Source organism: Prunus persica, chromosome G2 (assembly GCF_000346465.2).
Source record: "Prunus persica cultivar Lovell chromosome G2, Prunus_persica_NCBIv2, whole genome shotgun sequence".
NCBI classification, from domain to species: Eukaryota; Viridiplantae; Streptophyta; class Magnoliopsida; order Rosales; family Rosaceae; genus Prunus; species Prunus persica.
Window position 1 is genome coordinate 12,851,880 of NC_034010.1, and position 27,368 is coordinate 12,879,247.

At 36.9% G+C, this 27,368-nt stretch overlaps 1 protein-coding gene across 1 annotated transcript; it reads right to left on the reverse strand.

Moving 5' to 3' along the window:
• Positions 1-27,368, reverse strand: LOC18787917. The gene is made up of 7 exons (XM_007221318.2): positions 26,931-27,368; positions 23,511-23,999; positions 23,285-23,428; positions 22,282-22,374; positions 3,225-3,272; positions 2,688-3,109; positions 1-812 (listed from the first exon to the last, which is right to left on the reverse strand). Exons 1-7 carry the CDS (start codon positions 27,232-27,234, stop codon positions 204-206), a joined length of 2,109 nt encoding a protein of 702 aa, XP_007221380.2. The 5' UTR covers positions 27,235-27,368; the 3' UTR covers positions 1-203.

Below are 27,368 nucleotides of genomic sequence, written 5' to 3' on the forward strand. Positions count from 1 at the left end.
TTCACAAGAACAAATAAAATAGATATTGAACTTTTAGTTTTATTATAGGATGCCAAACACATACATGGCATGGACAATGCATACAAGCTTCTTAGAAGTTACAACATTACGAAAGTTATACATTACCACTTATACGTACCATCAAGAAATTATGTCCATGATTTCACTTTCCTATCAAATATTGCTCTTCCAAGTAGAAGAATTTATGCCCTCGATTTCACTTTCCTGTCAAATATTCCTCCTCCATAAGTAGAAATGTACATCTCAACTAGAAGAGGAAATTGCATCCAAATAAATAAGGTGATTGGAATACTAGCAAGGAAAATCATTGGAATAACAATCCACGACTGTTCATGGACCATAATGAAAAGGGCAGAAGAAAAGGCAACCATCATGGCGGCAATAGAGAAGAATAGTGTGGAAAGCCCTATTATCATCTTTGTTGGTAAGGATTTGAGGAAATCATCTTCTGCATAACGTGATGTAAGGATTCCCAAGAACATCAACACTGAAGTTGTGGAAGAAAAGAGAGATATAGCATCTGAAACTATAAAAGCCATAAACAACTTTTTATGCAGGAATATTGGGAAGCCTGTTTCTCCATTGTTTCCACCGGGAATTGTGAATGCTGCAGCAAACATGATGGTAATAATGAGAGCACCTACAACTGTACATGAAGATGCAGTTCCTTTCATCCATCTTTCTCCTTCCTTCACCAATTCTTTGTGGTTCTTAGTAAACAGCTTACGTGGCGTCATACCGTCGTTATTAGTAGAGTCTTTCGTCCGGGGTAATACAATAGTCTCGACCTCCTACATTTTTGTTGAACACAAATATTCATATGAGTAAAAGATTATTACTCTATTTTTCCAATAATTCCCCCTTGAATCTTTGAAATTTGAGAGAAGCCATACAAACCCAAACCATTGGAGAGCAGAGGTAACAAGAAGACTAGCATGCTGACCATAAAGTAAGTTGAATAAGACATCTTAGGGCCGACCTTTATTCCAATTTTTCTTTTCATTCTGCATTTGACGTTTCTATTAAAGGTTATAGTTTAACTCGTGCTATTTTGCTCTAGTTTTCGATTAGAAAATGCGTTTGAAGCATTAGTTTTCAATATTGGAATGAATAAACTACTAATCGTAACTGTGCTGACCACCTTTCTAGAGCATCTACAACGGGCTCCCTAAATGACCTCCTTAAACAAATTTTAGGGAGGAATTGGAAAAATACAACTCCAACCATACTCCCTATCCACCTCCTAAAATAGGGAGACTTCTAGGAGCTCCTAAATTTGAGAAAAGAGAAAGGACTCCTTGTGGCATCCTATAATTTAATGATGCTTTATTTTATGAATATTTTAAACCTTTAATTAATGATAACTATTTTGTATGTTATTATTTTTATAGAGATAGACCAATTAAAAGATAGTTATAGCATAATTGGAGTTAAAATTTTATAGAGAGCTTCTAAAATAATGTTTATATGTGTTTAGCTAAATTTTAACTAAAAAATAGAGAGCATGATTGTCGATTCTTTTACACTTTTTGTAACGAAAACATGCTCTCAATACACAGCATGATTCTAAAATAATGTTTAATGACTCATTTCAGCCCAAACAATTTATTTTCATCTATGTTACAATTTGTATAAGTTGAAAAAGTATAAAGTAACTCCGATTTTCTTTAATTTTTTTAAGACAGCATCCGTCTATCTGCTGATGCAATGTAATGCAAACGTTGGAAAAGCCACAATTTGACAAATGAATATTGATGAATGATGTAGAGAACAAAGATGAACCCATATGCTTAGTGGATAATGCTTTTATTGATTGCGTGCAGGCCTTCATTTGAATATGCGCATAAAGCTCGAGGGCAGTTTGAAATTGGTTTGGTTAGACTTAGAGCACTTCGTTTATACCAAAACAAGTTTGACACCTTCATGAACAAACCAATAGCAAACCAAAAACAAAGAGAAAAAGTTCGAATAATATTAGGGAGATTCACTATTATACCCAATATGGGGGCCCAAATTATAAAAATACCCTACATAAAATGGACTTTAGAAACACACCCAAAGCCCATTTACAACATAACAAAAAAGCTTTTAACTTCTTATAAATTACAAAACTGCCATCAATTTCTTAAAACAAGCCCAACCCCAAAATCTCATAAAAATACCCAAAGCACTCAATAGGGCATCAAAGTAATTTAATAATCAATATTAAATTCAATAAGGCCAGCTATCATTTTTTGGGTTTTTTTTGGGTTTGTTTATAGGAATTCAATTGTGTAGAGTTTATTTATAATATTAGTGCTAGAAATGGGTATATCACTAAATATCTCATAATATTATATTTTACACACCAAGGCGGAGCCAGAAACATAGATCATGGGGAATAGTATATAAAAATTTGAAATCAGTTATTTTTGTCTTTTATAAGCATATGACATGTAATGTTAGATGCCTTTGTGATTTATTATTTTAGCTAGTTTGTAGCAGAATGACCTTTGAACTGTAATTGAAAGCAGATCATGCCTATTAATAAATTACTATAGAGTGCCCACGGCCGATTCCCACAATTTACAAACAAAAAAGGGTCTTTAAAAGGGCATATATATGAAAGCTAATTCATAAGAGAGAAGAAAAAAAATAACTATGAATTATATAGAATATGTTCTGACCTTAAACCATTGCAGTTCTCTCTGCATTTGCAAAGCTGCACCTGAGATATTATCGAGCTTTGCCAATGGGGATAGCATCCCGGTCATATGTAGCGAGCAATTGCCATAGTTATCTCCAAAAGTTCCAATCAATGTTCTTTTTCTTTTATTGAGTCTATAAATAAGGCTATAAATTTTTTCTTGGCGACATTCAATTGCAAACTGAAAGGGGTCCCTTCCCATTTGGTTCTGGATCCACACGAGATCTGGTCTTGCTTGCAATACACTGTCAGTAAACTCAAACATCCCTTTCTCGATAGCTCTGAAAATTGCTTTACGTACATAATCTTTGCTACGTGAATGTTTTATCAATTCACACATGTGATGTAGGAGTTCAAGTGATTGAATATGCCCCTGTTTTATTTGGCGTATGCGGTTGATTCCTAGGTTGGCATTTAAAAAAAAAACATGTCATACCACTAATTCATGAAAAAATTTATTGCTAAAACAATTAATGGAGAATAAAGAAAAGATGAAAAAAAAAAAATTGTAGCATACCCAAACGTTCAAGGAGATTTGATTTCAAACCTTGCAAGAGACCTACCACTGCAATGGAAATTCAAAATCTAAATATAAGATGGTGAAAGCTGTATGTATCTCTGTTAATTAGATGATGACAAAATGTATAAAAAGGAAGAAGTATTAGTTCACTTGAATATTTAGATCCATACATGGATGCGAACATGTATAGTGGGCTGGGCTGAACCCTTATCCCCACTGGTTGTTGCATCCGGAAAAACAAGCGGGCGACGTGATGCTGTTCTGGGACTCCAACCCTCGCAAAATATGTGCGGCTTTTCGCCTACTCGCCGATATTCGGAGCATGAGCACGCACACAACTTTTCAGTTATTTTTTCTAAATGATTGTTCATCCACACGTCTTTTATATAGGTGTTGATGTAACAGCTTTCAAAATTAGATGACTAGGTTTTGAATAATTCTATATATGTTTTTTTTTTTCTCCAAATCAATGTAAAATAAATTTCAACAGCTAGTTTTCCAATTATCCAAAATTGCAACTCCTTTTTTGTTTTAATCTAATTATATTTTCCCTATAAACACCCAATTAATTGCAATAAAAAAATTCACCACTCTTTTTCCATTTGCTCAAATTTCAAGGACATTTAAATTTAGTTAATTAAATTCTTGAAAACAGAAAACTCAATTCAGCTCCATATTTCGCTACATGTGTCTAATAATATCATTTCAGACGGTAATGTGGGCAAATGGACATATGAATGATTGGTGTGTGTCTGGAGGAAGTTCACGTTTCACCCCAAAATTAATTTGCAATGAGGAGGAGTAGCCCAATACCTTATAAGTCCTTATAAAGTTTTCTAACTTTCCAATGTAGGACATTTTCATATTCACATTCTCATAGTGTCTCATTCAGGCTCGATAAAAGCTTCCTCCATATAATATGCATGTGATGTGGAAAATTATACAAGCAATATAATATTTATAATGTCCCAAATAAATTCTTAATGCCATTTCCAGGCAGGACCCTTGATAAACGCAAACCAAGTTTGAAGGATGTTGAGAAGGTCTCTCAATATCCTTCCGATACTTCTTGCATTTTGGACATAATTGGTGAGTTTGCTCGAGTGTAAAGCCCAACGACCACACCCGCTCCATGTTACCGAATATGTATTGTCTACGTGTTTAGCTAGAAAATTCTCCGCACATGCCAGAGCATGTGAGAATGTGAAAGTGGAAATGTCCTAGAAAGCTTAAAAACCTAGCAAGAACTTATGAGGAGTTTGGTGCAAATGTCCCATCAAATGGTAATACAAAATGAGTACGATATGATAGGAGTGCAGCTAACGATGAAGGGAATAAACTTATGCATCAAGAAGAGATAAAGGCTAGTTAGATGAAAAGATGAGGAAGCTTTCAACATTTTCAAAATATGCAAAGCAAAAGAACCAATGGGAAATGATGGGCTAGCTGCTATAAAAAGGGAAGTAGCTAGAGTCTCTAAACATATGAGAGAGTAAGCAAGAAAGAAATGAAGGAGAAGTAGGAAACTATGCACCATAACAGCCCCTTGTGGCTCATTCATTGATAAAAGGGATATTCATTGAAATGTCACCTGAACTTATACCTTAGTTTTAATTTGTCACCTGAAAAAAAAAATTTAAGTGAAATGTCACCTGAATTTTTCAAAATCCAATATTTGTCACCTGACTTTAACATCATCCAATTTTCCAACTATTTTCAAGGGTATTTTAGTCTTTTTATTTTCAAAAGTATTTTAAAAATGGAAAATTCATTATAAAAAAATTATGAAAAGACCCTTGAAAATTATAAAAATTATATATCGTTTCACATTCAACCCCCAGCCATTTTTACATTTAAGCTTTATTTTTTTAATAATAATTTTTTCCATTTTTAAAATATCCTTCAAAATGAAAAGACTAAAATACCCTTCAAAATAGATGGAAAATTGGATGATGTTAAACTCAGGTGACAAATCATGGATTTTGAAATAGGTGACATTTCACTTAAGTTTTTTTTTCATGTGACAAATTGAAACTAAGGTATAAGTTCAGGTGATATTTCAACAAATATCCTTTGATAAAAAAATCTGTAAAATTATATCTTCATTATGTTTATGTTACCATTTTTATTTTCAGTTAGTATGAGGAACTAAACCTCTAAGCCCTAGGATAGAGATTGAAGCACTAACATAATTTTCAAATTTTCAAATTACTCCGTTCCATGCTATTATGGTTCTTGTGATGCCATGCTCTCTTCAATGTTAATGGATTCCTTTATGTTTAATCGAAGTAAACACTCTCTCATATATATATATATATATATATATTTCTTCAAGAGTATGGTTTCTTGAAGAAATTGGTCATTCTCCCTTTGAATCTAAATTTCGTTCTTGTTTGAGTTGGAGCTAGCCAGCTGGTGCCATGGGATGAAAGACCTGAAGAAGGAGTTGCCATTGCCATGAAGACCTAAGCTACTGGTTTTGCTAAGCTGGAGAAGAAGATTGCACAAATGAGGTAAAGCTCATCTTCCTAAATATACTTAGGAATTTTTTGAGCTTGCTAGTGTTTCTTTGTAAGAATCTTTTTGCTTAGTGGATTGCTTGATCGGTTGATGACCCCCAGTTTTTCCCAATGGTGGGTTTCTGGGTGAACAATTTCTGGTTTCCATCTCTATAAATTTTCTAGATTTGTGTTCTTGATAGTTGACTAGTCATCGCATGAAGTTCATGTGTTTCTGGATTTGTGTTCTTGTGGTTAACTAGTCATCATTTTCTGCTGTTTGGTGTTTACTTGATTGTGTTGCCTTCACACACTTTCACCGTAGTTGTTGCTAGCACAGGGGATGCCTAGATTGACGGGTCCTTCTGAGTGCCTAGGTTGTCACAAGTAACTCTCTAGGCTTGCAGGTACATCTTGATATGCTCTGTGTATGTTATTATTTGGTATAATTCATATATGACAGTTGACTAGTCATAAGAGTATTTGGTCAAGGTCTAGAGTGTGAAGTTTGTTGTGTTTTTGGTTGAATATCATTTAAATATACTTTTCGTCACCTAAGTACGTATTACAGAGATGACTAGGAAGTTTATTCCGAAAGGTGTGGTGAGCCAAAGGGATCCTTTGCCCCCATATCATCTTGTTTTATGCCTTGAGTAGTTAGCTCATATTCTACAACATCATGTCACTAGTAAAAAAAAACCCTTGCGCGACCAAATTTTGCGCGACGAAAAACTATTCGTCGCTCAAAGTCACTTTGCGCAACGAAACTTGAAACTTCGTCGCTCAAAGTCTTGTGCGACCAAATTTTGTGCAACGAAAAATAATTCGTCGCGCAAAGTCACTTCGCGCGACAAATTTTTGCGCGACGACAATACATCGTCGCTCAAAGTCTTGCGCGACCAATTTTGCGCGACGAAAAGTAAACTTCGTCGCGCAAAGTCCTTATAAAAATAAATAAAATAAAAAAATTATTTTTTAAAATCTTTGCATGACGTAATCCAAACATTTTGTCACCTAAACCAATTTATTTTTGTTTCTTATTTTGTATGCATAACACTTAAGAAATTAAACGGTATATATATTTATTAAGTAGCTTTAAATTTATTATTTTAGATCGGATCGGATTTTTGTTAGAAAAATATATTATTGTTGTTCGGATTGGGTTTTTGTTAGAAAATATATATTTTAAATTGACGATTGAATTAGTTCATTGTATTCATATAGGGTCAAGGAGTGTAGCTGTAAAAAATCATCAAAATCGGAGTTAAAATAACCGTTAAATCAAGATTTTTCATTATAACTGTCGATAAGTTTTGTCACATTACTTGATCTCTGAATGTTTATTTTTTTCGATTTTTGGAGTATATGATCTCGAAGTATAAACAAACAAGTTTGACAGTTGGATCGTTGAAACTAGTTTTTTTGAATGCATATGCCATCAAAACAATATATTCACTAACAATTAAGAGTTTATTTATACTTTCGTTAAATATAACATAAGATTTTGCGGTATCCTCTAGTGTAAATATTTTAAATTGAAGATCAAATTCAGTCATTGTATTCATATAGGGTCAAGGAGTGTAGCTGTAAAAAATCATCAAAATCGGAGTTAAAATAACCGTTAAATAAGATTTTTCACTTATAACCGTCGAAAAGTTTTATCCCGTGACTTGATCTATGAATGTTTATTTTTTTCGATTTTTGGCGTATATGATCTCAAAGTATAAACAAACAAGTTTGATGGTTGGATCGTTGAAACTAGTTTCGTAGAATGTGTATGCCATCAAAACAATATATTCACTAACAATTAAGAGTTTATTTATATTTTCGTTAAATATAACATAAGATTTTGTGGTATCCACTAGTGTAAACATTTTAAATTGAAGATCAAATTCAGTCATTGTATTCATATAGGGTCAAGGAGTGTAGCTGTAAAAAATCATCAAAATCGGAGTTAAAATAACTGTTAAATCATGATTTTTCATTTATAACCGTTGAAAAGTTTTGTCCCTTTACTTGATCTCTGAATGTTTATTTTTTCCGATTTTTGGCGTATATGATCTCGAAGTATAAACAAACAAGTTTGACGGTTGGATCGTTGAAACTAGTTTCGTAGAATGCGTATGTCATCAAAACAATATATTCACTAACAATTAAGAGTTTATTTATACTTTCGTTAGATATAACATAAGATTTTGTGGTATCCACTAGTACAAATATTTTAAATTGAAGATCAAATTCAGTCATTGTATTCATATAAGGTCAAGGAGTGTAGCTGTAAAAAATCATCAAAATCGGAGTTAAAATAACCATTAAATCATGATTTTTCATTTATAACAGTCGAAAAGTTTTGTCCCGTTACTTGATCTATGAATGTTTATTTTTTCCGATTTTTGGCGTATATGATCTCGAAGTATAAAAAAAAAGTTTGACGGTTGGATCGTTGAAACTAGTTTCGTAGAATGCATATGCCATCAAAACAATATATTCACTAACAATTAAGAGTTTATTTATACTTTCGTTAAATATAACATAAGATTTTGTGGTATCCACTAGTGCAAATGTTTTAAATTGAAGATCAAACTCAGTCATTGTATTCCTATAGGGTCAAGGAGTGTAGCTGTAAAAAAATTCATCAAAATCGGAGTTAAAATAACCGTTAAATCGTGATTTTTCATTTATAACTATCGAAAAATTTTGTCCCGTTACTAGATCTCTGAATATTTGTTTTTTGCGATTTTTGGGGTATACGATCTTGAAGTATATACAAACAAGTCTTATGGTTGGATCGTTGAATGGTGTGTGTATATATATATATTTATTTATTAAGTAGCTTTAAATTTATTTATTTTGTACGTATAACACTTAAGAAATTGAATAGTATATACATTTATTAAGTAGCTTTCACCTTAATTATATTTTAAATCATAAAATATTTTTTTTTTATTTTTTATTATTCAAAAAAATTATTTTTATAAATATTGTGCTACGAACCAATTTTTCGTCTCTCAAAAGTTTGCGCGACCAACAGTTCGTCGTGCAAAACTCAAAAAATTTGGGCGAGTACCAAAAATGGGACGCGGGTTTTTAAAATTGAAAAAAAAAACTTTAGACTTTGCGCGACCAATATTTTTTGTCGCTCAAAACTTTGCGCGACCAATATATATTTTTCGTCGCGCAAAAATTTGGGCGGGTACCAAAAGTGGGACGCGGGACTTTTTTTATATAATTATTTTAGACTTTGCGCGACCAATATGTACTTTTCGTCACGCAAAAATTTAAAAATTTAGGCGGGTACCAAAAATGGGATGCGGGAAATTTTTTTTTTTAAAATAATTTTTTTTGACTTTGCGCGACCAATATTCCTATGTTCGTTGCGCAAAGTTAAATTTTGGCGGGTACCAAAAATGGGATGCGGGAATTTTTTTTAGACTTTGCGCGACCAATATGTATTTTTTGTCGCGCAAAGTTAAATTTTGGCGGGTACCAAAATGGGATGAGGGAATTTTGTGAAAAAAGAAATATTTTTTTTAGACTTAGCGCGACCAATATTCCTTTATTCGTCGCGCAAAACTTTGCGAGACCAATATGTTTCGTCGCGCAAAACTTTGCGCGACCAACAATATTTTTCGTCGCGCAAAGTGATACGATTTTTAAAACCGAAATAACTCCTCCACTATTTTCTCAATGTCTTTCTCTACTCTTACCTCTCCTCTCTCTTTCCCTCTCCCCAAATCCCACCGTTTCTCTCACACTCACTCCTCTCACTTAATCTCTCATCTCTCTCTTCACTATCTCTCACTCTCACTCACTCTCTCATCTATCTTTTCATTATCTGTCACTCTCTCATCTCTCTATCACTATCTTATCTAATTCTCTCACACTCACTTCTCCCTCTCATTCTCACTCACTCTCAATCTTGCCAAAAGGTATATTCTCTCCAAATTTTAAATTTTTTTCATTAATATGTGTTTTTGGAGTTAGTTTTGAGTTTGTGTGGAGTTTGGGGTTGAGTAAAGGGGAGAGATTGGAGTTTGGGTTGGATTTGTGGTATAACAATTTTAGGGGAGATTATGTATTCTTTTTTTTGTTGTTGTTGTTATTTGACCATATTTATTTTTTTGTAGGTAATCATCGAGACTTTGATGGCTAAAGTTGAGGATTAGGAAGCTATCAAAACATATCATCCACCACTACCACCACAATACGCTTGTATTAGAATTTTATTATTGTACTTTGTTAATTTATGTGTACATTTTGAATATTATATATATATATATATTGGATAATTTGATCACTATTTTTCATGTGTAATTTTATTTTGAATATGTCAATTTAAATTAAAGTAATTAAGAAAAATCTTACAATTAAATTAAATTTAAAAAGTAAAAATTCGAAAAAATTAATATAATTAAATTAATATCAATTTAAATTAAAGTGATTTAAAAAAAATCATACAATTAAATTAAATTTAAAAAGTAAAAATTTGAATAAATTAATATAAATAAATTAATATTAAAGAAATAATAAAACAAAAGTCAAAAATCTTGCGCGACAAATTATTTTGTAGCTCAAACTATTAAATTAGTTTATTTTAATTAAAAAAATTTAAAACACAAAAAATATTTCGTCATGCAAATATTTGCGCGACGTTAGTATTCGTCGCGCAAAACTCTAAAAATGTAGGCGGCTACCAAAAATGGGACGCGGGAATTTGCTAACAATGTGTTTCGTCGCGCAAACCTTTGCGCGACCAATGTGTTTCGTCGCGCAAACCTTTGCGCGACTAATGTGTTTCGTCGCGCAAACCTTTGCGCAACCAATATTTTTCGTCGCGCAAACCTTCACTAGTACGATTTACTATTTGCGCGACGAATACGTTTTCGTAGCGCAAACAACACAATTGCGATGAAAAAAAATTTCCGTCGCGCAAACAACCAAAAAATAGCGCGACAAAAATAATCGTCGCGCAAACAATCTATGCGCGACCAAAATTAATTTCATCGCGCAAAGGTAATAGAAAAAAACCCGGGTTTTTTGGTTGGCGCCAAAACCTTGCGCAACGACACAAATCGTCGCGCATGACAATATTGCGCGACAAACACAAGCGTCGTCGCGTAAAGATGGACAGAAAATTGGCGCCTTTTTTTTGGCTGTAAAAAAATTTGCGCGACGAGAGTTTTCGTCTCAAAAGACAACTTAGCGCGACGGAAAAATGTACCATCGCGTAAGAAAACGAGGGATACTTTTTTTTGGCGCCAAAATGAAGGGCGGATAAAATGTTGTTTGCGCGACGGATATTCTTCGTCGCGAAAAGTTAAACGCCGGTGAGTTCTTGCGCGACGAAATTAATATGTTGCGCGACGAAACTTTAACCTTGCGCGATGAAAGATATAATTTGCGCAACGAATGTTTGTGCGACGAACAGTATTCTTCGTCGCGCAAAAAAGCAGATGTCGGCACGTATTTGCGCGACGGAAATGTTGTTTTGTGCGACGGAAAAGTGCCCTTTTGCGACGGCAGTTTGCGCGACGAATTCCATTGTTCGTCGCACAAAGTCCTTCTTCTTCATATTAGTATCTGCCATTGCAGAGGCAGAATGCAGAAATTGCATTCTGCCTCTCTCTCCTCTCTCTCACTCCTCCTGCCGCTGTTCTGCTGTCAATTCAATACGTTCATTGGGTATGTATTTTTTGTCGTTAGTTTAATTGTATTAACGTAAATTCGTACTAACGCTATTAATTTTGTTCTCGTTAGGGATATCTGTGATCAGTGGAGAACAATTGAGAAGGTATGTTATTGTAAAAGTTTGTTTGTTATGTTTGTAATTTTTTTGTGAAGTTATATGTATATAATGTTGTGAAATTATGCGTGACGTAGCACAATGTATTTGTGATGTACGAAGTTAATTAAAATTAACTTCGTACTTTTATTTTTATGTTTAGTAACACGTAGTTTCCCGTTCAAGATTAGTTGGATTTCGTGCATGGATGCGTAAGGCATGACTGCGGTCCAATTAATTCTTGAATTGTCCCATTATTTGGACAGTTTGGTAATGCATAGTGTTGTCACATAATCTTCGGCTACAGGATTAGGTTTCGATTGTGGAGATTTCGGTGTCATCTCGGTACGTTCTTCGGGTGGTACGTAGGTATTTATACCTATGCCCACTTCAAGAACTGTGTCGAGATGCTGTCGAAATTAATCCACGTCGAAATCTAATCTCATGTAGCCGTAGGTTACGTGACAGGACTATGCATTCCCGAATGGGATAGGGCCCTTACCGGAGGCATAAGGTGACATTATAACTTCGTATGAAGTTGTTGTAATTGTTGTGTCGTGATTGTGGTTTCAGGAATTATGAGCAGAAGGTGGATACAGAACCCGAATAGATGCGCAGATGAATACTTGGATGGAATCGAGGATTTTATTAAGTTTGCACGTAGACACAACCCGGGTGCAACTAGAATCCGTTGCCCTCGTAGGAGGTGTAACAACACGTTGTGGGAGACAATTGAAAATGTTGGATTTCATTTAGTAAGGAATGGAATGATTGAAACATATAGCATTTGGAATCTTCACGGCGAACAAGTAGACCATGCTTCGTCTTCAAATGCCCCAAGAGTGGACAATGTTGAACCTATTGTGGATCCTAATGATCAAGTCATGGGTATTATACAGGATGCTTTTCCATTCGCATCGACCAACATCAATCAGGAAGGGGAAGATGACGTGCCTACAGCAATAGACAGTGCGGAGTTTGAACAGTATGAAAAACTGTTAAAAAATGCCAACCAAGAGTTATACCCGGGGTGCGAGAGCTTTTCCGTTCTCACTGCCATTGTGGAGCTAATGCACGGAAAAATAAAGTATCGTATGTCGAACTTGTGTTTCGATTACTTTTTGGGGGTTTTCAAGAGAATGCTTCCGACGGACAATTGTTTGCCGAAAGATCATAAACATGCACAGAAGGTGTTGCATGGTCTTGGATTGGGTTATGAAAAAATCCACGCTTGCAAAAACAATTGCATGTTATTCTACAAAGAGCATGAAACGTTTGCTGCTGATCCCCGAAATGTTAGATTGGCACTTGCCACTGACGGATTCAATCCGTATGGGGTTCTAAACTAACACCACAGCACTTGGCCGATTTTCGCATTCCCATATAATTTGCCGCCTTGGAAATGCATGAAAAAAGAATACATGATGATGACTGTTTTGATAACTGAGGATCCTGGCAGGTCAATTGATGTGTACTTAAGGCCTCTGGTTGATGAGCTGAAGGATTTATGGACAAACGGTGTTCGCACGTACGATAAATCAACTGGGAGGATGTTCACTTTACGAGCAGCAGTTATGTGGACTGTGAATGATTTTCCAGCATATGCAATGGTTTCTGGGTGGAGCACAAAAGGTTATATGGCATGTCCTGTATGCAAGGAAGATGTAACTTCTAGTTGGCACGTGGGAAAAGTTTGTTACCTTGGTCATCGGAGATGGTTGCCATGGGACCACGAGTGGCGAGAAAAAGATAAAGAGTTCGACGGGAACACAGAGCGTCGCCTCAGACCTAGAGAATGGTCCGGTGATGAGATCTTGGAACAGCTGAACCGTTTGGATTTTACTCCGTTCGAGAAAACAGTTAGTCGGACCAGATCTTCTACACATTTGAACTGGACACACAAGCCTATGTTTTTTGAGCTCCCATATTGGTCGAAACTGAAATTGAGGCACAATCTAGATGTGATGCATGTTGAGAAAAATGTATTCGACACATTGGTGGGCACGATTCTAGATATTAAGGGGAAGACGAAGGACACGATCAAAGCTCGTCTTGATTTGGAAAGAATGGGCATCCGAAGGGGTTTATGGATGAATAGGGACAGTGATAAAGCTAGAAGGGATCTTGCATTCTTCTCTATGAAACCGAATGACAAAAAAGAGTTTCTAAAGTTTGTATCGTCTGTAAAGTTTCCTGATGGGTATGCTTCTAATATCGCTCGTTGCGTGAATGTTGACGGGGGTAAATTTACTGGACTTAAGAGCCATGACTGCCATGTGTTTATGCAACGCCTACTTCCTATGGGTATTCGACATCTATTGCCGGAAGATGTTGTGAAGCCAATCATGTTGTTGTCCAGATTTTTTTCCCAACTGACGGCAAAAACATTGCGAAAGACAGACATATTGCAGTTGCGCCATGACATTGTCCAAGTCCTATGCAAGTTTGAGATGATATTTCCTCCAGCTTTCTTCACAAGTATGATGCACGTGATGGTTCACTTGCCAGAAGAGGCATTGCTTGCTGGTCCTGTCAACTATCGCTGGATGTATCCAATAGAAAGGTATATAATCCTTTTCGTTTGTGTATGCATCATTATCACAGGCTTGCTATATTGTATCATATCTTTTTATTTTGACAGGCTTCTTGGAGAGCTGAAAAAAAGTGTACGCAACCGGGCGAAGCCCGAAGGATCAATTATAGAGGCTTGGGTTCAATATGAGTCGCTTACTTTCTGTGGAATGTATTTAAAAGATGTGGAGACGGCTTTCAATCGTCCTCAGCGTAATAACGACGGAGGTATGAGAAAGGAAAAACTTTCTGTTTTTGCCCAAAGCGCACGGCCCTTTGGAGATCCTGGACGAGGAGAGTCGTTTTCTCCAAATGACATGGAAGTAGCGCATTGGTTCGTACTGAACAATTGTGATGAGATAATGGCATACTTAGATGAGCATGAAGAGATGATGAAACGAGAACATCCATCACATTTAGTTGCCCAGAAACAACGTGAATTGTTTCCACAATGGTTTTTGGAATCTGTAAGTTATAAGTTTTTTGTATTTGACAAATATAAATTTTAGTATTTAATTTTATCAGACTAACATGTGAATGGTTTTCTATTAAATTAGGTGAATAAGTTGAAATCATCGAATTCCCCCACTTACAGTGATGAGTTATATAACTTGGCCTTCGGCCCTATTCGCGCTGAATTGTTTTAGGGTTGTTATATTAACGGTGTTAAATTTTTGGGGGCTGCACGAGATGACAAGTTGTGTACGCAAAACAGCGGTGTCCATGTCCCATGTGGAGGCAAAAGTACGAACATTGATTTCTATGGGAAACTCACAAATGTCGTTCAATTGCTTTGCAAAGATCGATACCAAGTGATCATGTTTAAGTGTCGATGGTTTGATAGCAACCCAAATAGGTCGGGAAGTGTTAAAATCGACCATGGCTTACTATTTGTGAACATTAACAGAACTTGGTATGATGACGACCCTTACATTTTGGCGAACATGGCAACACAAATTGTGTATCTAGATGACCCTAAAGCCGGGAGCAGTTGGAAAGTTGTTCAGAAGATGGATCATAGGAACGTGTATGCTATACCAGAATTAGACGGGAACACTGACAACGACGTCGACAATGTGGCTGACCAACGTTTAGAATCATCAATGGAAAATGATGCGGATACACTTCGAGATACACATGTTATACAAGAACCGTTTCAAATTCAAGGAGTGTCTTCAATCGAAGTACCGATTCAGTCAATTACAATTGACCTCGGGGATCTCCCAAGATTCGATGTTGCAGTGGGCTCGAGCAGCGAAGATGATGTAGTTATAGCAGACGAGGAGGAGGAGGATTGGGAGACCGAAAGTGATGATAGCGACGATAACGAAAGTTATTATAGTTCAGATGATGAATAATTCAATTTTTTATAATTTTATTATGTTTGTGTACAGACTTTGTGTAATACAAATGTTCGAATATATGTAGTACAAATATCCAAATCTTATATATGTGGACAACTGAAACATTATTCAAATACATTTAGTTACAAAACATTGGTACATCAATCTATCCAAACCCTTTTAATAACAATTTGTAATTTTTTTTTTTCACAACACACATTTACAAAATGAAAATGATACAAAATTTGTTATAAAACATTGATAACTAATTATATCCAAACATTTTTATACAAAGTTTGAAAATTATTGACAATAAACATTTTTCAAATCTGAAAACCCATGCGCGACGAAGAACGCAATTTTTGCGCGACGAATAAATATCGTCGTTCATAAGTTTGCGCGACAAAGATAATCTATTGCGCGACAAAGTGTCATGCGTCACGCGATGAACTTTTGCGCGACGTAAAACATTTCTTCGTCGCGCAAATATTATATGATTTTACAATATATATTATATATACACATATATATTTGAAATTGACGATCGAGTTAGTTCATTGTATTCATATTGGGTCATGGAGTGTAGGTGTAAAAATTCATATAAATCGGAGTTAAAATAACCGTTAAATAATGAGTTTTCATTTATAACCGTTCAAAAGTTTTGACCCGTTACTTGATCTCCGAATGTTTTTTTTTTTCCAATTTTTGGGGTCTAAGATCTTGAAGTACAAATAAACAAGTTTGACGGTTCGATTGCTGAAACTACTTTCGTAGAATGCGTTTGCCATAGCAATCATATATTCACGAACAATGAATCGTTTACTTATACTTTCGTTAAATATAACATAACATTTTGTCGTATCACCCTAGTGTAAACATCTGAAATTCATGATCAAATTCACTAATTGTATTCACATAGGGTAAAGAAAAGTAGCAGTAAAAAATCTTACAAATCAGAGCTAAATTAACCGTTAAATCATGACTTTTCATTTACAACCGTCGAAAAGTTTCGTCCTGTTACTTGATCTCTTAATGTTTGTTTGTTTCGATTTTCGGCATATATGATTTGAAGTATAAAAAAACAAGTTTACCGGTCGGATCATGAAAACTAGTTTCGGGTGTAGGGTTTCTGTGGTTTAGGGTTTAGGGTTTAGGGTTTAGGGTTTAGGGTACAGGGTTTGCGCGACGAACACACGTGTTTAATCGCGCAAAGCCTTGCCAGGACGGGATTGCGCGACGGAAAATGTTAGGTTCGTCGCGCAATATCACCAGAACTTTCGCCTCCCACTCTTCCTCCCTCTGGACACTTAGTGAAAATTTTTTGGGTGTTTTTGCGCGACGCTGCACTTGTTCGTCGCGCAATCGCAGCCATCCTTTCTCTTCGGGCGGTTTTCCATACATTTGGGTTGCGAGTTTTTAAGGACATTGCGCGACGAACAAACGTGTTTAGAACTTTCAGCCCCGCTCTTCCTCCGTCTGGACACTTAGTGAAAATTTTGTGGGTGTTTTTGCGCGACGATGTAACTTGATTCGTCGCGCAATACCCTATTAAAATTTCTTGCGCGACGTAACGTTATCAGTGCGTCGCGCAAGATTTCAATATCGCCCGCTAAACCCTACATCCCAAATTTGGGCGGTCTGCCAACATTGCGCGACGAACTGACGTGATTCGTCGCGCAATACCCTATTAAAATTTGTTGCGCGACGTAACGCTTATCACTGCGTCGCACAAGATTTCAATATCTCCCGCTAAACCCTAAATCCCAAATTTGGGCGGACTGCCAACATTGCGCGACGCAAGAATAAACTCGTCTTTCGTCGCGCAATACCCTTTTAACTTTCTTGCACAACGTATCTTTTATCACTGCGTCGCGCAAGATTTCAATATCGCCCGCTAAACCCTAAATCCCAAATTTAGGCGGACTGCCAACATTGCGCGATGGAATAAACCTTTGTTTCGTCGCGCAATACCCATTTAAAATTTCTTGCGCGACGTGTGGATATATTCGTCGCGCAAAAACGAATAAAATTTCAGAAACCACGCGATGGCCTCCTTCTTCCCCAGTTTCCTGGTTTTCTTCCACTCCGCCGTCTCTCTCCCCAAATTTCGATGGATTTGGACCGCGCCCGCCACACTGCTGTTACCCCGGAGCTCCCCCGCCGTCACCGTCGAGCCAGCCGCCGCGATTTCTTCGATTTTCACCGAATCGGCTCCGCCGTGATTCTCCCTCCTCCGGCAACCAATTCCTACACCTGAGGTATGGTTTCTGTCCTATTTTTCATGCTTTAGCTGATGGTTGGGTAGGAATTGGTTGATTGTTGCTCTAGGCCGCTTAATTTAAAACCCTAAGTTTCGGCTGGATTTTGAATTTCAATTCCGGCCACTTCCGGCCATTTTTCGGGCTATGTCCGAGAACAAAAGTGGCCCGAAATGATGTATTCAACCTAGGGTAGGAACCTTGGCCCTTAGTTTTACGAATTTTTCGGCGATTGGTATCGCTTTGGGGCGGCGCGTGGGGCGGCGCGTGGGGTACTGTAGCAGCCTGAATTAGGTCCCAGTGCAATCGTGTGGTTGTCACGAGCGCATAGGTGTTTTCGGATTGGAATTTGGTTGCCGTTTGCGTCTCGAACGGATTTTGCCTATTGTGCGATTTCCGGGGTTGTTATGTTCGGACCGTTGGATCGAACTCAAACTCACGTATGGTGTAGGTTGTATTTGTTGGATCGTCTACGATTCGACGGATCGTGGATCAGAGTCCCGGATACTCCGAACTCGTAAACCCTAGGTCAATAATCTGAATTGTATAATATTAATATCGGATATTCGTATATTTTATTAATTCGTTTCTGTATTTATGAAATTGTGTAGATGTCAGACCAGATTACACGTCGTACGGCGGTGACGACCACGCAGAGTTCGGAGCCCCCGACTCAGCCGACATCTGCTGCCACTGCGCCAGCACTGATGGAGCACTTGGCAGTTGGACCTGCGGGGTCCCAGGCGCCTGCCTCATCAGCGTCATCAGTGGCGCAGCCTGTTAGCGCCAGGCGGCGTCATCGGCCCGTCAGCACCACCGACACCACATCCACGGATGCGTCGGGTATAGCCATCACATTTATCCAGTTCATTTTATGTTTTATTTCTTCTTGTTGTTTTTTAATTTTTGTGTGTATTTGATTGTTAAATTTATTTTTTATTTAACATTCATGTCATCTTTCTTTGCAGCAAAGAAGAACACCCGAGGGCCGTGTCGGCAATTGAAGACGGCGAAGGTCACCCGGGTGACCAACAGTCGTATCAACATCGGATACGACGAGCGACATCGGGCTGCACCGACGGCGGAGTTGCATAGCTCCTTGGCCCACGACATTGGTCATGTCATTCGGAGCTATTGCCCGATGCAATGGATGTCTTGGAAGGTGATGCCTGACGAGACCAAGACTGCGGTTCGCGGCCAGTTGTCGGTATGCAGGCCTTTTCATTCTTTTTCTTTCAAACGTAGTTTTTATATTATTTAAATGTATGTAATTAATTTATTGCAGACGAACTACAACTTGGAGGATCTTGACGAAGAGTCGTTGGCGTACGTCAACAGACTCTTCTCTGAGAGGTACAAGCAGTGGAAGAGCGACTTGCACCACCATTTTGAGGCGTTCGATGATCCGCAAGTCGCTCTTCAAGAGGGTTGCCCGAAAGAGCTTGAGGGGCGGGAGGATAGTTGGGCGTGGCTCTGCGCTCATTTTCAGGCGCCCGCTTTTGTGGTAATTTTGTATATTTTATTTTATTTTATTACAAATATTTTTTTAATTTTTTATATTTAATTTCAATTTCAACTAATACGTTTTATTTTTTGTATAACAGAATAAAGCCAAAGTCAATAAGGGCAATAGGAAGAAGAAGACTCTTCTCCATCATTCGGGTTCCAGGCCCTTCTCCTATCGGATGGATGCACGGCGTCAGGTAATAATAGAATAATTTTTATTTAATTTTTCACTTTTTCATTATTCTTAATTTATTTTGTCGTTCTAATATTTGTCTTCTTTTGTTCAATTTAGGGGGGGTCCAAATTCCCAGAGATCGACGTGTTTGGCGACGTTTATGTTCGGCCTGGGAATGAGTTGGCCGAGTCCCTTCATGTAAGTATTATTTAATTTTAGTTCTTATGTTACGATTCAACTTTAAAGTTCATTATATGAGTGTTTGAATTTATATTTTATGTTATGCTAAACAGACGACGATGGTGGAGAGGAGCCAGTTGGTTCTTCAGGAGTCTGTCTCCCAACTTCCTCCCGATACTCCGATCGAGTCTGTGGATCCTCCACAGGATGCTGGGTTTCAAATCTTGACGGAGACATTGGATCAGACTCTAGGGAGGAGACCGGGGACATATTGTCGAGGGATGGGGAATGCCAGGCGGAGGGAACCCAGACCCCGTTCATCAGCGCAGTCGAACAGTCAGGTCACTGCTTTGACAGCACAGGTGGCCACTCTTCAGAGCCAGATGTCGGTCATCTGCAGTCCCTCGCACAGTCCGGCATTCCAGTCCCGCGTTTTGATGTGCCGACCTCCCAGCCCGTCCACCCAGAGCATGCCCACCAGACCACTGCCCCGGTGGACGCCCAGACCTCCGAGCCGCATACTGGCGACGATCCGGTTGATTTTGCTTCATTATTTGATTAGTGTATTTATTTTCATCATAAACATTTATTTTATTTGTAATACATTTATTTTATTTTATAACAAAAATTTATTCTAATTTATTTTTATTGCAATTTCATTGTTTAATCAATAAAAAAAACCAATTTTTTTTTTTTAAAAAAAATTGTAATATTATTTTTGCGCGATGGAAAACATGTCGTCGCGCAAACTTGTAACAAAAAAAATTAAAAAATCAACTTTTTTGATTGCTTTTCATTCTTGCGCGACGAACACATACGTCTCGCAAACACGTTTTGCGCGACGAAAGGTTTCGTCGCGCATCTATTTCTGCGCGACGACAATGATGTTCCTCGCGCAAAGATATGAGCGACGAAAACATTCTCATCGCGCGAATGGTTCTGTGACGAACATATACGTCTCCCGAACAAGTTTTGCGCGACGAATTAAATTTCGTCGCGCTATTCCTGTTGTCGCGCAAATATACGTGCGGCGAATACTTGGTCGTCGCGCAAAGATTTATGCGACGAACAGTTGTTCCGTCTCCACACTGTTGGTGCAATGATGGTTTCCCCGTCGCACTGTTTTGCGCGACGAAGAATTATACCTCGTCGCGCAAAGGCTTTCTTCACGATCTTCGCGCAACGGAATATGCACAACGAATGTTTTGTCGCGCTGAAATTAGTGCGACTAAATCAGACTTTGCGCGACGTTTTGTTATTCGTCGCGCAAAGAGTAAAATGTAGTAGTGCTTTGCGCGACCAATGTGTCTCGTCGCGCAAAGTTTTGCGCCACCAATATTTTTTCGTCGCGCAAAGTTACTTTGCGCTACCAATATTTTTTCGTCGCGCAAAGTCACTTTGCGCGACCAATGAAAAAACTTGGTCGCGCAAAGTCTTTCTTCTCAATCTCTGCGCGACGAAGTTTCTGTCGCATTAAAATTTGTGCGACTACAATGTATTTTGCGCGACGAAATTCTCTTCGTCGCGCAAAGTGTAAAATGTAGTAGTGGTGTCATAATGAAACTTCGGAAACCAGTTTTGGCAGCTAAGAAGCGGACCCATATTTCCCACCTAGATGATGTGATTCTCTTCGCAGAAGCTTCTCCAAAACAGTTCAAGATTATGAGCAAGGGTAGTATTGATTATTTCTATAAGATGTCCGAGCAGTTAGTGGATTTTGAGAAGATTGTGGAGTATTACTCTCCTAATATTGAGAAAGTTAAAGCGATGGAGATTTCCCAATGATGTGGTTCCCCCTTAACCAGTGACTTGGGAAGATACTTGGGTGTTCCACTAATTCATGGAAGGAAGACTAGCGACATAAATAAAAGACTGAATCCCTTTCTATGGTTGGCAGAGTGGCTTTGGTTCAGTCTGTTACTTCTACTATCCCGATCTATATACTATGCAAACGGTTAAACTGCCTATGACAGTTTGTAGGGAGTTGGATAGGTTGAATAAGAACTTTATTTGGAGATCAACTGATAGGAGAAGGAAAGTGCATCTTGTCAGTTGGAGTACTATTTGTCCTAAGAATAGAGGTGGTCTGGGGTTGAAAAATACGGAGCATGTTAATCAAGATCTCCTTGCAATAACTTGATAGAGACTGGTGAAGAAAGATAATGGTTTATGGGTCCATTGAGCTTGCTCTAACATTGAAGAGAATCCGGTAGAGAGCTAGATACCATACACCTTGTGGGATTGATTTTCCTCCCTAGAGAATATTCGTCTAGTAATCCCTTTTTCCTCCTTACAGAGTTGTAGACGTACCTCGTGCTTTGTCTGTGGCCACATATTTATAGGGGCCTTGGTGGCTAGAGTTTCGGAAGAATAATCCCTCACATGGAAAAGAATTATTTTTCCCTAATTTAGAGAGATTGAACCAATTAGGAATTTTATTAGAATCAAATTCCTCATTATTACAAGAATCCCCAAATTGATAGGACTAATTATTTGACCTAGGATCTTCAAATATTTGCTTCCACCAACCTAAATATCATAATTCTTGTCTCGACACATATTAGCACAAATTGGTTTCCTTCCATTGCCTTCCCAACTGTGCAATGACAGATTCTTATTTGCTCATGAACATTAGTTATTCTTCTTCAGTATTCTTAATGCAAAAACAAAGTGCGAAGAGTTCAATAACATAAGAAGAAATTATTTAAATTTTATCAGATAAAACCATAATCGCAACATACCTGACCAAGTGATCTTCATTCGATTACATTCTTCTTTTCCTTCATTTTGAACACTTACACGAATATCACTGATGGCACGCTCTATGTGTATACCTTTCAAAAAATAACAGTAATTAACCTCAATCAATATATTTCGAATTACTATTTCTATTACAATTATGGATATGTGAGAGAATGTGAAGGTAAATAGTCCTATATTGGAAAGTTGAGAAACCTAGCAAGGGCTTATAAGGAGTTGGGTTACTCTCCCCATTGCCAATTGGTTTGGGGTGGAACCTCAATATCCTTCATGGTATCAGAGCGGGTTGCCCACGTGTGAAAGCCCAACGGCCACACGTGCTCCACGTCACCCAAAATGTATTGCCACGTGTTAGGCTTGAAAATTCCACATTGGATAGTTGAGAAACCTAGAAGGGGCTTATAAAAAGTTGGGTTACTCCCCCATTGCCAATTAGTTTGGGTTGAAACCTCAACATCCTTCAATCTTTTCATAATTGATTTACGTATATATGTTTTGTGTGTTGTCAACTTTTTCCATGTCCCCTCATGTTCCTATGTTAATATTCTGTCACATGTGCTCTTAGATAACAGTGTGAAAATACCTTTAACTCTTAATTAAAAATAGAATAATAAAAAGAAAATAACAGTTCTGATCCTTCATCTTCTTCCTTTGTCTTCCCAAACCTCGCAGCCAACAGACCCCTTCCAATTCTTTGAGATAAGAAGTTAAAACAATAATTAAAAAAACCAATTCAGCATTTCCACATCTCTCATCTGGGTGCTCCATTTCCTTCTTAGTCTGATGTTTTGAACCCCTCCCTCCGATAAAGTCACTGAAGTTGTCATTTCTTAGCCATTAAGATCAATAACTATATTATTTTGAAGTTTCAAGGCTCAAATTCAAAAGCGCAGTCAATTTTGAAGTGTCAGGTTCATTACAGTCAATGTAAAATTGAAAATATATAATTGTAATTGTAAGAGGGAAGAGAATGTGGATACTAACAATTATAGATCCATATTTGCCATAATTTGAGGCGTGTTCCACTCGGGAATGCAGAAGGCATAAATGCTTCCATCGGGAATGCCCCATCTTGGCCCTTGGTAAAGACCAATTGTGGACAACGCTGAATTAATTCCCGAGCAATACCTGTAGTAGGGAAAAACAAGTTTTTATAATTAAGGAAAAAAAGGAGTAATCAATTTCATTGTTATAAGATTACAACTCTTACCAAATTTCATGCCCATAATAAAGGTGCAAAGAAGTCCAGCCCCGTATGGTCCTTTTTCTGGCATTAGATCTTGGAAGGGAGTGACGGAGTAAAGATAATCAACGATATCCCATTGTTCATTCATAGAAGCCAAGACAACTGGAGTCACATTATTGCTGTCCCAAGTGGGAATACTAAGTATTTTCTTGCTCTTTCTAACCATGCATTCAACCATTTTTATATTTCCTCTACTTGCAGCAAGAGCAAGAGCTGTCCAACCATCATTACCTGTTATTTCTAAGTCTTCCTCGGACATCAACTGCACCAACTCTTCCACAATATGCTCGTGCTCTAGATCTGTTGCCATGTGAAGAGCTATCTCGTTTGTAGATGGAAGTCTTGTTCTTATTGCATTGGGATGTAGGGTAAGAAACTGCTTTGCTTCATCCCAATCCCCACTCCACACAGCATCGAACAACGGCTGACATTGATGGAAGTCATTGTAATATCCTGCGCAAAGTTTGTTAATTAATTTTATTAATAATTTCAGATAACATAATCCATTTATTTTTTGTCTTAATAATTGAATGGATTGTACCCATGCATATAATATGTATGTAGCTCTTTCTTTTTTTCAGTCAGATCAAGAATATGTAGCTAGAAGTGTAAATGAATCATATATACACTGACAGTTTATTTAAGGAGATTCACTATTATACCCAATATAAGGGCCAAAATTATATAATAAAAAAACAATATATGAAATGAACTTTAGAAACATACTTAAAGTCCATTTACAACATAACAAAAAGGCTTCGAACTTCCTATAAATTACAAAATTGTTGTCGATTTCTTAAAACTAGCCCAAACCTAAAACCTCATAAAAAAAAAATCCAAAACACTCAATAGGGCATCAAAGTAATTTAATAATAAAAATTAAATTTAATAGGGTCAGCTGTCATTTTTTGTGTTTTTTTTTGTTTGTTTATTTATAGAAATTAAATAGTGTAAGGTTTATCGGTAGTGCTAAAAATGAGTATATAACTAAATATCTCAATTATTTATTAGTTTTTATTTTTAGCTATCATTCCCAACATTTTGATCCAAGAAGAAAAACAAGTTTATCATATGCAAAATGGGCCTACAAAGTGTCTCCTCAATAATGTGATTGGAGGGATATACCTCAATAGGGGTGGCCCTGAGGGTGTGCAAGTGGTGCCACCGCACAGGGCCCCTAAATTTTAGGGGCCCCAATTTTTTTTCATGTGTATAATATATGTAGAGTGCTGCTATTTTCACCCACCTCATATTTTTCCACCCACCTTATTTTAAAAAATTTAAAGACAAATTTATCCCTATGTAAAATGACTTCTAAAACTCTAAAAATAAAACAAATTTTAAAAAGAAAATAAATTTTTTCTTTTACTCTCCATATTCTTTCCATCTTCCTGACCTCAACAAATTCAGCGAGCATTGATCTACCCATCCTAATCCTTTGAAAAGTTTAAAAAAAAAAAATCAAATCAAATTCTCAACTCCACCTTTAATATTGTGTCAGGGTTGGTAGGTGAGGCCAAATTGTCCTTTAATTTTATTCCAATTTTAAAGATTTTTTAGTCTGATTAACACACATATGGGTCCTTATTCCATATAACATCACTTCAATTAAAAATCCATTGTAGTCTTGTTGGTTGTATGTTGTTGTGGTGGTGGTGTCGCGGTCGTGAAGCCACCAGTATTGCTAAGGGGTTGATGAGAATATTAATATGGTAGGGTAAGGTCGTGATGTTGAAAACACATGAAGAAGATGAAGATTTTTTTTTTTTTTTTTTTGGGTTAAAATTTTTATGTTTTTAACTTGGAGTTGATGGTGTTTGGTCGAATTAATAATTAAAGGGTATTTTATGAATAATGGTGGGTGAAAAAGTAGGATTTTAATTTTTCAAATTTACACAGTGAGTGAGAAAATAGGACAAGTGGGTGGGAATAGCAGCACTCTATATGTATAACAAATGTTATATATATACAGAGTGAGCAAATTGTTGACACAAAGACGTTTCTAGTTGTGTTGGTTTGTAGGGCCTCAACTTCTATTTAGGACTCGACTTCAAAACCTGCTTGTGTTAAAGGCTTGTCCAATGTCAACACCAACATTCAATATCCCATCTACTTTCACAACCACAAACTGAAATAATAAATACCCGAACGAATTAGTCAGTAATTATGCTTAGATATTCAATTTCGCAAAAATAATGCATCCAACTAAGTCAACCAAAATAATTGCATCGAATTAATGATGTTCTTGGAATATTGATGCAAAATAAATTAGGTGTTAAAAAATATTTAATATCTGAGTATGACCTATGATGACAAAGACTCATCGTCACAATCATGGTGATTATTCAAAAAGTGTAACATCTCTGACCCAATGTTATCGATTTAATCCAATTTAATTCTTTTGTGAAATTTCAATTTTGTCCTTGGGAGTAGGGGTACTTTGATCACTTGAAGAAAAAAAAAATATTTATTGTATGACATTACATAATGGTGTAAGTTTGTGTTAGCTTATGTGAGGTCCCAATTTAAGGTTTGCACAGGGCCTTCAAAATTTCAAGACCGGTAACCTCAATTGAAGGGGATGGCTGAAGTTAAAACTTCCACTCTTTTTTTGGGAGTAGAACCTCCAATTTTTGCAGCACGTTTGTTACATTAATATATGATTACGATTTGAAGTATACTTCGTTTTCCCTCCCTCATGAATTATATATAGATTGTGTCAATCTACCCCCAAACTTTCATTTCAACCAAATTTTCCTATAAAATATACAAAACTAGTCGATGTACCCAACTCGAATTCTTATCAATTACATCAACCATATATCGTCAATTAAAGTCACGTTTTAAGAGACTCATTATCGTTTGACATCATATTCTTTACAAAAAGTGGCACTAATTGTCATTTTGCAAAGTTAGGTGCTTAGCAATTGACTAACTTTTGAAGACTTTCAAGGCAACTTTTGTGTAAAGAATATGGCGTGGTATGTGCATTTGTTTTGCCTGACATCTTGAATGGAATTGCTCGGAATATGAGCATGGGGTATAAATTGGGTAGTTTCGTGATTCATGGGGAAATTAGCTATTTTAAAATAAATAAGTAAAGCCAAAGGGGTAAATTGACACCGTTAAATTTAATTTCCATATTGTTACACATGTAATTTGCATAAGTAGGGAGATCAAAATGTAAAAGAACAAAACGTAAATTGATCAGTCCTTAATTATATATGTGTTAGTATAATAAGAAACATAAATAGTGGTCTTGTGGTTAATCAATTAAATGTTTAGGTTATATATAATATGTATATAAATATATATTTCTGGTTTAAGTCGAATATTTACTTCTCACAGATTTGTTGAGATTCAAGATTTGAACTGAGGACTTACTTGGTTTTGGCTTGAAGTTTTCTGCCAAAGTATCCCAAGCGCGTTTGGCTGAACTGGTGTTTCTAATGAGGGAAGAAGCTTCCCGCCCGCAAGAAATTTGGATTGTATGTAAAGCCGTGGCATTCTTCTCCCTCCAAGCTTTGAACTTATCATCAGCTTCTTCTTCTTCTTCTTCTTCTTCGTCTTGTTCCACTACATCCCAAAGGTCTTGAGCCAGCAAGTAAGTTTTAACCCATACACTCCAATCCACATAGTTACTGCTATCAAGAAGTTCCACAACAGCTGCATCTACGGAGACGGCCATTCTTACCAGGGGCTTACTTAGGAGAGGCTTTGCAATTTCTGTTTTATTTACTATACCCAATTGAGTGAAGAACCACTTGTTAAGGCAATGGGGGTCTGCGAAGGGTGGTGAGGATTATGTGATTATGTAATTTA